The 16,500-nt window shown below is 41.4% G+C and overlaps 1 protein-coding gene across 7 annotated transcripts in view; it reads right to left on the minus strand.

Moving 5' to 3' along the window:
* The window catches only part of LOC118940405 (equilibrative nucleoside transporter 1-like), a 35,981-nt gene that overhangs the window by 2,384 nt on the left and 17,097 nt on the right, over positions 1–16,500 (minus strand). For all 7 annotated transcript variants that reach the window (XM_036949811.1, XM_036949815.1, XM_036949814.1 and 4 more), the window contains 6 exons: positions 10,397–10,531; positions 10,198–10,295; positions 9,678–9,756; positions 7,522–7,601; positions 2,816–2,924; positions 2,530–2,615 (listed from right to left, as the gene is read on the minus strand). In XM_036949811.1, coding sequence (XP_036805706.1) covers positions 2,530–2,615; positions 2,816–2,924; positions 7,522–7,601; positions 9,678–9,756; positions 10,198–10,295; positions 10,397–10,531 — 587 coding nt within the window. The remainder of the gene's footprint in view (positions 1–2,529; positions 2,616–2,815; positions 2,925–7,521; positions 7,602–9,677; positions 9,757–10,197; positions 10,296–10,396; positions 10,532–16,500) is intronic.

Consider the following 16,500-nt stretch of genomic DNA (forward strand, 5'->3'; position numbering starts at 1 on the left):
ATGGGTCCTGTACTGATCTTGTCACAATACTGATTGTCCTCACATTTTCAGAAATATGTCTGCACCTGTTATTAAATTGTGTTTCTTATCCTCAGATCCTCAAAAAGTTCTACATCTGCACCGTTGACTGGCTCCATCACCGCTTGGTACGGCAACCGCAAGGCATTCGACTGCAAGGCGCTACAGAGAGTGCTGAGTACGGCCCAGTACATCTCTGGGGCCGAGCTCACTGCCAACAAGGACCTCTATACCAGGAGGTGTCAAAGGAAGGCCAAACAATTGTCAAAGACTCCAGCCACCCAAACAATAGACTGTTTTCTCCGCTACTGCAAGCGGCCCCAGTGCACCAAGTCCGAAACTTGAACAGCTTCTACCCCAAAGCCATAAGACTGCTAAACAAGACTGCTAAATAGCTAATCAAATGGCTACCCGGACCACCTGCATTGACCCTTTTTTCACTAACGTTTGCACTGACTCTATGCACAGACACTGGACTCTACCCACACCCTCACACATACTGACACCCCAACACACACATACACTACATATGCCCCCCCCCCTCCCCACACACACACACTCACTTTCACACCCACAACATACTCTGTTGCCTCTGTCTATTATATATCCTGTTGCCTAGTCACTTTACACCTTCCTATATGTACATAGCTACCTCAATTAACTTGGTACTTGTACTCCCTGTATATAGCCATGTTATTTTTACTCATTATTGTTATCCACTGTCTATTTATTCCTGGTGTACATATTTATAAAAAAAACAAGTCTATCTTTAACTCTGTATTATTGTAAAAGGACCCGTAAGTAAGCATTTCACTGTTAGTCTACACCTGTTGTTTATGAAGCATGTGACAAATAACATTTTATTTCTATCCATCCACTGTGACATTTGCAACATTCATTTGACATGCAATATCGACCGTCCCATAGAGAATGAATGTGTTGGGACGGAACACACAGCTTTTCTCAGACAGTCGAAATCATGAATCCGCATTATTTTTATGGATGTATTAAAATAAACGTCAATAGAAAAACTGGTAGAATTTTTTTTACAATCTGTCACAACCCGACCGTTGCTGAAGTGCACGAGATGAAGAGTAGAACTGAATTGAAAAGGAATCTCAGCACACTCGAGATCAATGCACAATTTTAAATGTATTTAGGCTTAGCTTTGGGTCGTCGGACTTTCATCGGAGGATACAAAAACACACAATGACTGGCCACATATAGGCAACGTTGCAATCAGATGTGATGAGCAACACCCGTGTACAACAAACACCAGGATGCACATCAGTAATCAATTATCTCAGAAAAAGTGTGACTTATTTGAGAGTTTATATTGTCTATATGTGGCCTCTGTCAGTGTGTTTTTATATGCTCTGATGAAGGTTTGACGACTGAAAACTCAGCCTAAAGTGAAAATTGTGCATTGATCCTCAGTGTGCGGAGATTCCTTTTCATTTACAAAAAAACAGGTCAAACAACACGAAATGCAGCTAGTTGCGGTCTTTCCCGCTTCAGTTTGAGGTGATTGTGTTAGCTGTGTAGTTCGCGAGCTAACAAAGGGGAAGAGCCTCCATAGAAAATATTATTGTTTGACGTAGCAACCTTTTAATCAAACAAACGACCAGTCGGATGGGCTGGCAACGATGTCATTCAAACGAATGACCAGTCGAAATAGCTGGCAACAATGCAAATCGAACGAACTACCAGTGGGCATGGGTAGCAACGTCTGGACTATATCTTCGTGGAAGTACTATGAATAAACCAAATTTGTAATTAAAATATTATATGTTCATAATTATTTTAATATGTTGGTAACTGTTGTATAAAAGTGATAATAGCTTTGAAGCCGTGGTATATAGAATTTATTGGCAAGGTTTGCTGGCCCTCGACTTCATCTCGGGCCTAACACCCGTGTCTGGTTACAGGATCCAGGGGACACAGCTTCCTACTACACTGTAGGACCATTTGAAAAACAATTGAGGGGTTGGACATGTCGAGAGATGAGTCCTTATTGGTCCGTTATGTCACATGCTTCTGTCTATAACAGAATGGGTGCTTCCCCATTATTTAGATCATCTTTGCTACCACCGATTTTTGGAACGATACATCTATGGACAACTGCAAAAGTGTTGCTACTGCTCTCAAAAACATTGCTGCCCTGAATGTAGCTGGTGCTATCGACAAAGCTCAGTGGGCAAAAGTTTAAGGAGAGAGAACTTTCTGGAGGAAAATGTAATGCTGAGATGAGCGTGGATAAGGCTTAAGAGGGTGTGAACGATGCTGAATGGGTGCAAACAAGGGTGAGCTCTATAACAGGTTTGAAAATCTCTACAAAATCTTTCAAGGGCATTTTCTCCTATTTGTCCTATGTAATCCAGACCTGTAAACTGGAATCCTTAGTTCACAGTATGAAAAACTTGAACAGGAATCAGTTAGTTTCAGGCCCTTCCGTTATAACCGACCAATTTCTTTCACTCTATTTACAAGTGTATTGTTTTGGTGACTTACCCACATACACACAGCAGTAAGGCTTCTCCCAACCCAGTCGCTGAGGTTGAAGAGCAGGAAACAACACACAGGGATGAAGTACAGCTCTGAGATGAGAGAGCAATGTACAATAAGAGACCACGTCTGTTCATTTGTGTTTCATTGGTTGTGAATGACTGAATATGATCATGTTGTAAATGCTGGCAAAATGACAAGTCATATACTCTAATATGGACTCATAAACCGTGCTCTTATCATAGATACATACACGCATACATGTACCACACCCACCCACACCCACACACACCCCAGGTGCCTCCATCAGCGATGGTAGACTTCACATCCACAGTGACTGCCGGGAAGGTGCCGATAGTGATGGTGAAGGCAAAACACACAGAGAGAGCCAGGACCCAGATCTAGAGTAAATGGATCAGAGCTTAAGAAGAAAGCACATTAGACCAGCTGAGGCCACCACAGACACCTTTTCCCCTGCAGATATACAGTTGAAGACAGAAGTTAACATACACCTTAGCCAAATGCATTTAAACTCAGTTTTTCACCATTCCTGATATTTAATCCTAGTAAATATCTTAGGTCAGAAAGGATCACCACTTTATTTTAAGAATGTGAAATGTCAGAATTATAGTAGAGGGAATAATTTATTTAAGCTTTTATTTCTTTCATCACATTCCCAGTGGGTCAGAAGTTTACGTACACTCAATTACTATTTGGTAGCATTGCCTTTAAAATGATTTAACTTGGGTCAAACATTTCGGGTAGCCTTCCACAAGCTTCCCAGAATAAGTTGGGTGAATTTTGGCCCATTCCACCTGACAGAGCTGGTGTAACTGAGTCAGATTTGTAGGCCTTCTTGCTCGCACACACTTTTTCAGTTCTGCCCACAAATGTTCTATAGGATTGAGGTCGGGGCTTTGTGATGGCCACTCCAATACCTTGACTTTGTTGTCCTTAAGCCATTTTGCCACAACTTTGGAAGTATGCTTGGGGTCATTGTTAATTTGGAAGACGCATTTGCGACCAAGCTTTAACTTCCTGACTGATGTCTTGAGATGTTGCTTCAATATATCCACGTAATTTTCCTCCCTCATGATGCCATCTATTTTGTGAAGTGTACCAGACCCTCCTGCAGCAAAGCACCCCCACAACATGATGCTGCCACCCCCGTGCTTCACAGTTGGTATGGTGTTCTTCAGCTTGCTAGCTTCCCCATTTTTCCTCCAAACATAATGATGGTCATTATGGCCAAACAGTTCTATTTTTGTTTCATCAGGCCAAAGGATATTTCTCCAAAAACTACAATCTTGGTCCCCATGTGCAGTTGCAAACCGTAGTCTGGCTTTTTAATGCCGGTTTTGGAGCAGTGGCTTCTTCCTTGCTGAGTGGCCTTTCATGTTATGTCGATATAGGACTTGTTTTACTGTGGATATAGCTACTTTTGTACCTGTTTCCTCCAGCATCTTCACAAGGTCATTTACTGTTGTTCTGGGATTGATTTGCACTTTTCGCACCAAATTACATTCATCTCCAGGAGACAGAACGCGTCTCCTTTCTGAGCGGTATGACAGCTGCGTGGTCCCATGGTGTTTATACTTGCGTACTATTGTTTGTACAGATGAACATGGTACCATCAGGTGTTTGGATGAACCAGACTTGTGGAGGTCTACAATGTTTTTTCTGAGGTCTGAGGATTTTCCCATGATGTCAAGCAAAGAGGCCCTGAGTTTGAAGGTAGGCCTTGAAATACATCCACAGTTTTACCTCCAATTGACTCAAATGATGTCAATTAGCCTATCATAAGCTTCTAAAGCCATGACATCCTTTAATACAGTGAATTATAAGTGAAATAATCTGTCTGTAAACAATTGTTGGAAAAATTACTTGTGTCATGCACAAAGTAGATGTCCTAACCGACTTGCCAAAACTATAAATTTGTGGAGTGGTTGAAAAACAAGTTTTAATGACTCCAATCTAAGTGTATGTAAACTTTCGACTTCAACTGTACCCTTGTTAAGCACTATTGTGCTTGCATCCCTCAGTTAATTCAACCCCAGAGAAAGATAGAGAGCTGTATGTGGATCAGCTGTAGAACAAGGTTCCCCAACTCGCCGATGGTATATTTGGCCCCCCAAGTTTTCTGAGGAAAAAATATATACATCAATTATAATAATTTTGTGTGGAATTTTCATTTTTGGAGATACAAGACTCAAATAAAATACCAGGAAATCAGCTCCAAGTCATTTTTGTTAAAGAAATCTGCTCCCAATTATTCCCACGCATAATAGAGAGACACAACGTGATCGTGAGCAAGGTTTGAAACTATTATGCTTTAGTCAAACATTATGTCTGTTTGGGCTTCTTGTGGTCAAGTTGCAGTCTACAAATTATTTGTAAGTATGTTCCGGCACCCCGACTATCTGCTCAAGATAAAAATCAGCCCGCTGCAGAATCTAGTTCCTGTAGAACATCAACAGTGTGATTGAAGGTGCTCTTTGGTTTATGGATCTACTTTGGTAGTCTTGGAAAAATGGCAAGTTAATCAATTTTAAGGAGTTATATAAAGAGTGTCTTGGTTTTCGTGATTTTCCAATTCATAAAGTGAATTGAAATTAATTTTTTTTAACTGCAAAACTCATTTGCTGTGAAAGTGACTGGTCATTAGACATGCTATAGAGCTTAACAAACTGTAATTGAAAAAAATAATTGGTCCGTTTCACGAAATGAATCCAATTTGATTTTGTAAGTCGAAACTGTGCACCAATACAGAATTTTAAAAGCATGTTATATTCAAATAAGTTCCCTTTAATATATACAGTGCCTTTGGAAAGTATTCAGACCCGTTAACATTTTGTTACATTACAGCCTTATTCTGAAATGGATTAAATAAAATAAAAAAGCCATCTACACACAATACGCAATCTACACACAATACACCATAATGATGAAGCAAAAACAGGTTTTTAGTAATGTTTGTAAATGTATTAAATATAAAAAACAGAAATACCTTATTTACCTAAGTATTCAGATCTATTGCTATAAGACTCAAAATTTAGAACAGATGCATACTGTTTCCATTGATAATCCTTGAGTTGTTTCTACAACTTGATTGGGGTCCACCTGTGGTAAAAATCGATTAATTGGACATGATTTGGAAAGGCACACACCTGTCTATATAAGGTCCCACAGTTGACAGTGCATGTTAGAGCAAAAACCAAGCCATGAGGTCGAAGGAATTGTCCGTAGAGCTCCGAGATAGAACTGTGTCAAGGCACAGATCTGGGGAAGGGTGCCAAAAAAGTCTGCAACATTGAAGGTCCCCATTGAAGTAGCCTCAATCTTTCTTAAATGGAAGAAGTTTGGAACCACCAAGACTCTTCCTAGAGCTGGCTGCCCGGCCAAACTGAGCAATAGGGGGAGAAGGGCCTTGGTCAACAACCAAGAACCCGATGGTCACTCTGAAAGAGCTCCATAGTTCCTCTGTGGAGATGGGAGAACATGCCAGAAGGACAACCATCTCTGCAGCACTCCACCAATCAGGCCATTATGGTAGAGTGTCCAGAGGAAGCCACTCTTCAGTAAAAGGCACATGACAGCTTGCTTGGAGTTTCACAAAAAGCACCTAAAGAACTCTCAGACCATGGAGAAAAAAGATTCTCTGGTCTGATGAAACCAAGATTGAACTCTTTGGCCTGAATGCCAAGCGTCCTGTCTGGAAGAAACCTGGGATCATCCCTATAGTTATGCATGGTGGTGGTAACATCATGCTGTGGGGATGCTTTTCAGCGGCAGGGAGTGGGAGACTAGTCAGGATCGGTTTCATCAGACCAGAGAATCTTGTTTCTCATGGTCAGAGAGTCCTTTAGGTGCCTTTTGGCAAACTCCAAGTGGACTGTCATGTGCCTTTTACTGAGGAGTGGCTTAATGAAACCCTGCTCCAGACCTCAGACTGGGGCGAAGGTTCCCCTTCCAACAGGGCAGCGACCCTAAGCACACAGCCAAGACAATGCAGGAGTGGCTTGGGACAAGTCTCTGAATGTCCTTGAGTGGCCCAGCCAGAGCCCAGACTTGAACCCGATCGAATATCTCTGGAGAGACCTGAAAATAGCTGTGCATCGACACTCTCAATCCAACCCGACAGAGCTTGAGAGGATCTGCAGAGAAGAATGGTAGAAACTCCCCAAATACAGGTGTGTTAAGCTTGTAGCGTTATTCCCAAGTAGACTCAAGGCTGTAATCACTGCCAAAGGTGCTTCAACAAAGTACCTAGTAAAGGGTCTGAATACTTATGTAAATGTGATATTATATTTTTTCTACGTTTGTGAAAAGTTCTAAAAACCTGTTTTTGTTTTGTCAATATTGGGTATTGTGTTGATTGAAAAAAACAATCTAATCAATTTTAGAATAAGGCTGTAACATAACAAAATGTGGAAAAAGTCAAGGGGTCTGAATACTTTCCGAATGCACTGTAGACCACATGGAGAATTCAATAAATCTGATTATTTATATGAATAAAGACTTTAAATAAAAGATATATAATAAAGACACTTTTCGTCCATTAAAATAACATCAAATTGATCAGAAATTCAATGTAGACATTGTTAATGTTGTAAATGACTATTGTAGCTGCAAACTGCATATTTTTTTATGTAATATCTACATAGGTGTACAGAAGCCCATTATCAGCAACCATCACTCCTGTGTTCCAATGAAACATTGCTGATTAAAGAAGCAATAAAACTGGCCTTCTAGGCAGAGTTTCTCTGTCCATGTGTCTGTGTTCTTTTGCTGACGTTTTATTTTTATTGGCTAGTCTGAGATATGGCTTTTCTTTGTAACTCTGCCTAGAAGGCCAGCATCCCGGAGTCGCCTCTTTACTTTTGACGTTGAGACTGGTGTTTTGCGGGTACTATTTAATGAGGAACATTGCCTTTACATTTCAATCATTCAATAAAGTTGAACTTCAACAATATAGATTGAATCCAGCCCTTAATTTACCTTCTTGAAGATGGTCAACATGGACACGTTTTGCTCCTCTTCTCCTTTTTTGAAAACAGGTTTAGTCTCTGCTGCATTTTCTGAGGGGATAAGGAACAAGGCAATCCATTAAAGGGGCAATCTGCAGTTCAAACAATAGCAAAGCAGAGACCCCCTCCACTGTTTCAGCAAACAGCTGAGGGATGGGGCTGGAGAAATATAATCACTTTCAAATTCAGACAGAGCTATGGATGCAAGGACTGACCATCCATGATATTAACATTACAGTTTTAACCATGTTTTGAGGCTATAGAGTGTTTGTTTACAATAAAACAAACAGGAGTACAGCATGATTGGGGCCGTACTTGCAAACATGAAACTTTTTCTAAGTACATTTTTTTGCTTTGTCTCAAAATGTGCATCAGCCAGTTGCAATGTGATCCAATGCTACATGTATTGATAGCTGTTCCCATAAGATAGCCTGGCACATTTAGCCCTAACCTGACCAACTGTCCTGTCCGGTGATTATTTCCTCTAACAAAATCCACATCAGCCTATCAAAGATCTTAGACTTTATGTCCACCAAACAATATAATTTCTGAAAATAGGTCTTGGCCACCAGAGGGATATTTTAAACCTCCAAATTCAAGGTTACTTTTGTTCCACTTGGTCTTTCACAATTGTAGTGTTGAAATATTGCATGATGCATCCTTGATTAGGCTACTAGCTTCTAGTAGGCTACGTCAGAACAATTCTACTAGGCTACGTCAGAACAATTCAAGAGGTACGTTTTAACATACTTTATTGAAAGTATTCAGAGCCTTGACTTTTTCCACATTTTGTTACATTACAAGCCTTTTTCTAAAAATGATTGAACTGTTTTTTTTCTCTCATCAATCTATACACAATACTCCACATTGCAAAGCAAAAACTATTTTTAGAAAATGTTGCTAATTTATAAAACATAAGAAACTGAAATTTGACATTTACATACTGTAAGTATTCAGACCCTGCTTGGCACTCCTGTTTTTGGGGAGTTTCTCCCATTCGTCTCTGCAGATGCTCTCAAGCTCTGTCAGGTTGGATGGGGAGCATTGCTGCACAGCTATTTTCAGGTATGTCCAGAGATGTTCAATTCCGGGCTCTGGCTGGGCCATTTAAGGACATTCAAAGACTTGTCCTGAAGCCACCTCTGTGTTGTCTTGGCTGTGTGCTTAGGGGCGTTGTCCTGTTGGAAGGTGAACCTTCACCCCAGTCTGAGGTCCTGAGCGATCTGGATCAGGTTATCATCAAGGAGCTCTCTGTACTTTGTTCAGTTCATCTTTCCCCTGGTCCTGACTAGTCTCCTAGTCCCTGCCGTTGAAAAACATCCTCAAAGCATGATGCTGCCACCACCATGTTTCACCGTAGGGATGGTGCTAGGTTTCCTCCAGATGTGAGGCTTGGCATTCTGGCCAAAGAGTTCAATCTTGGTTTCATCAGACCAGAGAATCTTGTTTCTCATGGTCTGAGAGTCCTTCAGGTGCCTTTTGGCAAACTTCAAGCGGGCTGTCATGTGCCTTTTACTGAGGACTGGTTTCCGTCTGGGCACTCTACCATAAAGGCCTGATTGGTGGAGTGCTGCAGAGATGGCTGTCTATCTGGAAGGTTCTCCCATCTCCACAGAGGAACTCTGGAGCTCTGTCAGACTGACCATTGCATTCTTGGCCACCTCCCTGACCAAGGCCCTTCTCTCCTGTTTGCTCAGTTTGGCCGGGCGGCCAGCTCTAGGACAAGTCTTAGTGGCTCCAGATTTCTTCCACTTAAGAATGATGGAGGCTACTGTGTTCTTGGGGATCATCAAAGAGTGCAAGTAATGTTTTTGCACCCTTCTTCAGATCTGTGGCTCGACACAATCCTGTCTCGGAGCTCTACGAACAATTCCTTTGAGCTCATGGCTTGGTTTTTGCTCTGACATGCACTGTCAACAATGAGACCTTATATAGACAGGTGTGTGCCTTTCCAAATCATGCCCAATCAATTTAATGTACCACAGGTGCACTTCAATCAAGTTGTAGAAACATCTCAATGATGATCAAAGGAAACAGGATGCACCCGAGCTCAATTTCGAGTCTTTGTCTTATTTCTACATTTAATATTTTCACAAATCTAAGAAACAGAAATGGCTGTCATTTTACCTTTCTTGAGTAGATCCAGCTTGTTCTCCTCATCACTAATTCTGTTTCCACTTTGGGTCTTGTAATATTGGTAGAACTCCTAAAGTAAGGTTCAGAACGACAAATTATCTCACAGTGGGGATGGTAGTTAAACGGAGGAGATCAACTGGAATGGATCAAATGGAGGTATTACGCATTTTGGTTCCTTTAACGACACTGGAAAATCAATAAGTAGTGAATTAAATGATGTGAAAGGGTAACCATTTTTCACCTTAAAATGTATACCAACAAAAACCCATTGATTTCAAAGTATAACAAACCATACAACTCTATGCACAAGGACTACTTTTAACAATTTATACAGAGCATTCTACAAAAATTAATTTACAGTAAACACTGTGCAGTTGCAAAGTTTGGTAACTATTACGGTAAATTGCCCGAAAGCATTATTTGCATTACTTATTATCATTGAGTAAACTCTCCTCAGCACTTTTTCAGACAAATTGATGTAATAACATAAAATCCAGAGTTTAGTTATTACCAGTTTAGGGAGGACCACATAGGATATTATGGCCAATAAGATCACTACACAGGCTGTGATGAAGTATCCAAAAGCAGCGTCATTTATCTCCGAGCCACCTGGGGAAGGAGAGAGAGAGAGAGAGTGAGAGAGCGAGAGAGAGAGTTGACTTTGGAATGCCACTGTTGCCCCCCACCCCTGTATCACCTCTCAGACTTACTTGAGATAGCACAGATCATGGAGAAGGCAGCAAAAGTTCCCGCCAGGCCTTGCCCACTCATGATGGGTGTGGTGTATTTGGTAGGCAGCTGGCCTGCCATGCCAAACAGACTGCCCTGCAGGATAGCTCCAAAGGCTGAAGAGGTTGTAAAAAAAAAACAGTCATAATTCTGACCAGAGTCCAGTCATACAGCAAGGAATTATCGCTTGATGAATTAATGACTACTCATTAAGTGATCCCAATCTGCCCCATTTACTGCTCGTACACTACTCTACATATTTATTTGGACAGTGAAGCAAAATCTTTTAATTTGGTTCTGTTCTCTAGTATTTTGGATTTGAGATCAAATGTTTCATGAGGCAACATTACAGAATGTCTGTCACCTTTAATTTGAGGGTATTATCATACACATCTGTTTTGCCATTTAGAAATGGAAGTATTTGTCATAAGTATTTGAACAAATTCACTTATAGTGTATTAAAGTAGTCAACATTTTTGTATTTGGTTTCCATATTCCTAGCACACAATGACTACATCAAACTTGTGACTCTACAAACTTGTTGGATGCATTTGCAGTTTTTCTTGGTTGTGTTTCAGATTATGTTGTGCCTTATAGAAATGATGGTAAATAACTGAAAGCGCGAACCACCACATTTAATCATGGCAAGGCAACTGGAAACATGACCGAATACAAACAGTGTTATTCACTCCGCAAGGCAATCAAACAAGCAAAGCGACAGTATAGAGACAAAGTAGAGTCGCAATTCAACTGCTCAAACATGAGGCATATGTGGCCTATAGGACAAACCAGTGCCACCGACACAGCCCGCTACCAAAGACTGAGGACCAACATGAGTAAAACATTTAAACGTGTTAACCCTTGCATTCCTAGCCGCATCCTCAGAGCATGCACAGACCAGCTGGCTGGTGTGTTTACTGACATATTCAATCAATCCCTAACCCAGTCTGCGGTCTCCATTGTTCCTGTTCGCAAGAAAGCTAAGGTAACTGAACGAAATGACTATCATCATGAAGTGCTTTGAGAGACTAGTCAAGGATCATATCACCTCCACCCTACCTGATACCCTAGACCCACTCCAATTTGCTTACCGCCCCAATAGATCCACAGACGATGCAATCGCCATCGCATTGCCCTATCCCATCTGGACAAGATTAATACCTATGTATTGGGGCGGCAGGTAGCCTAGTGGTTAGAGCATTGGGCCAGTAACTAAAAGGTTGCTAGATCGAATCCCCGAGCTGACAAGGTAAAAATATGTTGTTCTGCCCATGAACAAGGCAGTTAACCCACTGTTCCCTGGTAGGCCGTCATTGTAAATAAGAATTTGTTCTTAACTGACTTGCCTCAGGAGGCTGAAGAAATTTGGCTTGTCACCTAAAACCCTCACATTCGAGACCATCCTTTCAGACTGTATCACAGCCTGGTACGGCAACTGCACCGCCCTCAACCACAAGGCTCTCCAGAGGGTAGTGCAGTCTGCACAACACATCACCGGGGGCAAACTACCTGCCATCCAGGACACCTACAGCACCCGATGTCACAGGTAGGCCAAAAAGATCATCAAGGACAACAACCACCCGAGCCACAGCCAGTTCACCCCACTGTCATCCAGAAGGTGAGGTCAGTAGACTGAAAAACAGATTCTATCTCAAGGCCATCAGACTGTTAAACAGCCATCACTAACATAGAGAGGCTGCTGCCAACGTACAGACTCAAATCACTGGCCACATTAATAAATGGATTTATTAAAGGTATCACTTTAAATTATGGCACTTTAATAATGTTTACATTACTCATCTCATATGTATATACTGCATTTTATACCATCTATTGCATCTTGCCAATGCCACACGGCCATCGCGCATCCATATATTTATATGTACATATTCTTATTACATCCCCTTACATTGTGAGTTTTAGGTAGTCGTCGTGAATTTGTTAGATTACTTGTTAGATATTACTGCACTGTCAGAACTAGAAGCACAAGCATGTTGCTACAGTCGCATAAACATCTGCTAACCATGTATAAGTGACCAATAACATTAGATTTAATTTGCGACTGCACATGAAGTAACTTTCAAAGTTCTTGAAATGTTCCATATTGACTGATCTTCATGTCTTAAATTAATGATGGACTGTAATTTCTCTTTGCTTATTTTAACTGTTCTTGCCATAATATGGTCTTTTACCAAATAGGGCTATCTTCTGTATACCCGCTTACCTTGTCACAACACAAGTGATTGACTCTAATGCATTGAGGAGGAAAGAAATTCCACAAATGAATTTTTAAGAAAGCACACCTGTTAATTGAAATGCATTTCATGAAGCTGGTTGAGAGAATGCCAAGAGTGTGCAAAGCAATCATCAAGGCACTTTTTTGTTTACTACATAATTCTGTATGTGTTATTTCATAGTTTTGATGTCTTCATTATTGTTCTACAATGTAGAAAATAGTTAAAATAAAGAAACACCTTTGAATGAGTAGGTGTTCTAAAACTTTTGAACGGTAGTGTATACAGTTGAAGTCGGAAGTTTACATACACCTTAGTCAAATACATTAAATCTCAGTATTTCACAATTCCTGACATTTCAGATTTAATTTCTCTCATCACATTCCCAGTGGGTCAGAAGTTTACATACACTCAATTACTATTTGGTAGCATTACCTTTAAATTGTTTAACTTGGGTCAAGTGTTTCTGGTAGCCTTCCACAAGCTTCCCAGAATAAATTGGGTGAATTTTGGCCCATTCCTCCTAACAGAGCTGGTGTAACTGAGTCAGGTTTGTAGTCCTCCTTGCTCTCACACACTTTTTCAGTTCTGCCCACAAATTTTCTATGGGATTGAGGTCAAGGCTTTGTGATGGCCACTCCAATACCTTGCCTTTGTTGTCCTTTAGCCATTTTGCCACAACTTTGGAAGTATGTTTGGGGTCACTGTCCATTTGGCAGACCCATTTGCGACCAAGCTATAACTTCCTGACTGATGTCTTGAGATGTTGCTTCAATATATCCACATAATTTTCCTCTCTCGTGATGCTATCTATTTGTCCACCAGTCCTCCTGCAGCAAAGCACCCCCACAACATGATGCTGCCACCCCCATGCTTCACGGTTGGGATGGTATTCTTCAGCATTCTTTGGCTTTTTTATGGTGGTTTTGGAGCAGTGGCTTCTTCCTTGCTGACCGCCCTTTCCGGTTATGTCGATATAGGACACATTTTACTGTGGATATAGCTACTTTTGTACCTGTTTCCTCCAGCATCTTCACAAGGTCCTTTGCTGTTGTTCTGGGATTGATTTGCACTTTTCACACCAAAGTCATCTCTAGGAGACAGAACGTGTCTCCTTTCTGAGCGGTATGACGTCTGCGTGGTCCCATGGTGTTTATACTTGCGTACTACTGTTTGTACAGATAAACGTGGTACCTTCAGGCATTTGGAAATTGCTCCCAAGGATGAACCAGAATTGTGGAGGTCTACAATTTTTTTTCTGAGGTCTTGGCAGATTTCTTTTGATATTCCAATGATATCAGGCAAAGAGGCACTGAGTTTGCAGGTAGGCCTCGGAATACATCCACAGCTACACCTCCAATTGACTCACATTATGTCAATTAAAAGCTTATAAAGTCATGACATCATTTTCTGGAATTTTCCAAGCTGTTTAAAGGCACATTCAAGTTAGTGTATGTAATCTTCTGAACCACTGGAATTGTGATACAGTGAACTATAAGTGAAATAATCTGTATGTAAACAATTGTTGGAAATATTACTTGTGTCATGTACAAAGTAGATGTCCTAACTGACTTGCCAAAAGTATAGTTTGTTAACAAGACATTTGTGGAGTGGTTGAAAACATTGTTTTAATGACTTCAACCTAGTGTATGTAAACTTCCGAATTCAAGTGTATCTAAGAGGGTGCCCATGGTTACGGATTCTGGGTTTTACCTGGTAGGTTCCATGATAATTTGTGTGAGATTGAGGGATTCTAGCTTAGATTGTAAAATGGCTGGGGTGTTAAGCATATCCCAGTTTAGGTCACCTAACAGTACGAACTCTGAAGACATATGGGAGGCAATCAATTCACATACGGTGTCCAGGGCACAGCTGGGGGCTGAATGGGGTCTATAACAAGCGGCAACGGTTGTTTCTGGAAAGGTGGATTTTTAACAGAAGAAGCTCGAATTGTTTGGGCACAGACCTGGATAGTAAAACAGAGCTCTGCAGGCTATCTCTGCAGTAGATTGCAACTCTGCCCCCTTTGGCAGTTCTATCTTGTTGGAAAATGTTATAGTTAGGGATGGAAATGTTAGGATTTTTGGTGGCCTTTCTAAGCCAGGATTCAGACATGGCTATGACATCTGGATTGGTGGAGTGTGCTTAAGCAGTGAATAAAACAATCTTAGGTAGGAGGCTTCTGATGTTAACATGCATGAAACCAATGCTTTTACTGTTACAGAAGTCAAAAAATGAGAGCGCTTGGGGAATAGGTCTGATGCTGGGGGCTGCAGGGCCTGGGTTAACCTCTACATCACCAGAGGAACAGAGGAGGAGTAGATTAAGAGTACGGCTAAAGGCTAAAAGAACTGGTATTCTAATGCGTTCGGCGCAGATAGTAAAGGGGGCAGGTTTCTGGGCACGGAAGGATACATTCAAGGCATAAAGTACAGACAAGTGTATGGTAAGATGTGAGTACAGTGGAGGTAAGCCTAGGCATTGAGTGACGATGAGAGAGGTTTTGTCTCTAGAAGCACCATTTAAGCCAGGTGCGATCACTGCATGTGTGGGGGGTGGAAGAACATGGCTAGCTAAGGCATACTGATCAGGGCTGGAGGCTCTACAGTGAAATAAGACAAAATTACTAACCAAAACAGCAATAGACAAGCCAGATTTACATTAGGGAGAGGCATGTGTAACCGAGTAATCATAGGGTCCAGTGAGTAGCTAGGCGAGCTGGAGGCACGGCGATTCAGACAGCTAGCAGGCCGTGGTTAGCAGCAGGCTAGCAGATGGGCCTCAGGGGGACGTCGCAACGGGGGAGCCTGTTGAAACCCCCTCAAACGGTTACGTCGGCAGACCAGTCGTGATGGATGGGCAAAGTAATATAAGCCCAGGAATTGCTTGATAGATCTATTCGGCTAGCCGGGAGATGGGCCTAGATTCGAGGCTAGCTCCAGGCTAACTGGTGCTTGCTTCGGGACAGAGACATTAGCCAGGAGTAGCCACTCGGATAGCAGCTAGCTACCTGTGACGATCTGGAGTAAAGGTTCAGAGCTTGTGGTAGGAATCCGGAGATATGGTGGAGAAATGCAGTCCGATATGCTCTGGGTTGATATTGCGCTGTGCAGGCTGGCTGTGCAGGCTGGGAGTTGACCGGGCGGAAGCTAGCAGATGTCTCAGTTAACGATGTTGACTAACTGACAACTAGCTAGTAGCTGGCTAACTTGAAGGGGGTTACGGTTCTAAAGTATAAAAAATAGCAGATTCATACCGCATTGGGTGAGGTGGGTTGCAGGAGAGTATGTTCAGTCCGTAGATGGAAAAATGAGATTAAAAATATATACGAAGAAAGAAACAATATATACAAGGGATGGGACAAGACAATCAAAACATCCCACTGCTACACCATATTGGATTCCCTAATATATTATTGATATTTTTCTTAGGGCTAGACCCCTTTTTTCTCCACTTCCTATCTGAATGACATGCCCAAAGTAAACTGCAGCTCAGGCCCTGAAGCCAGGATATGCATATAAGTGGTAGCATTGGAACCAAAACACTTTGAAGTTTGTAGAAACTTTTAAATAATGTAGGAGAATATAACACAATAGATATGGTAGGAGAAATTCCAAAGGAGAACCAACCGAAATTATTTTTTTAAGAGAGACCATCCTCTTCGAATTGCAAGAGAAAGGTCATATTGCAAATTAGCTCCCTGGATGCAATTCCTATGGCTTCCGCAGGTTGTGCGTGCCATGAAGACATTACGCACCTGCTAAAATCGTTTTCCTATTGAACATACTTCTTTCCAAAATAAATATTGTAGTTTGATTACATTTTAAGGTATCTGAGGAGTAAATAGAAAC

Source organism: Oncorhynchus mykiss, chromosome 17 (assembly GCF_013265735.2).
Source record: "Oncorhynchus mykiss isolate Arlee chromosome 17, USDA_OmykA_1.1, whole genome shotgun sequence".
In the NCBI taxonomy this organism is placed as follows: domain Eukaryota; kingdom Metazoa; phylum Chordata; class Actinopteri; order Salmoniformes; family Salmonidae; genus Oncorhynchus; species Oncorhynchus mykiss.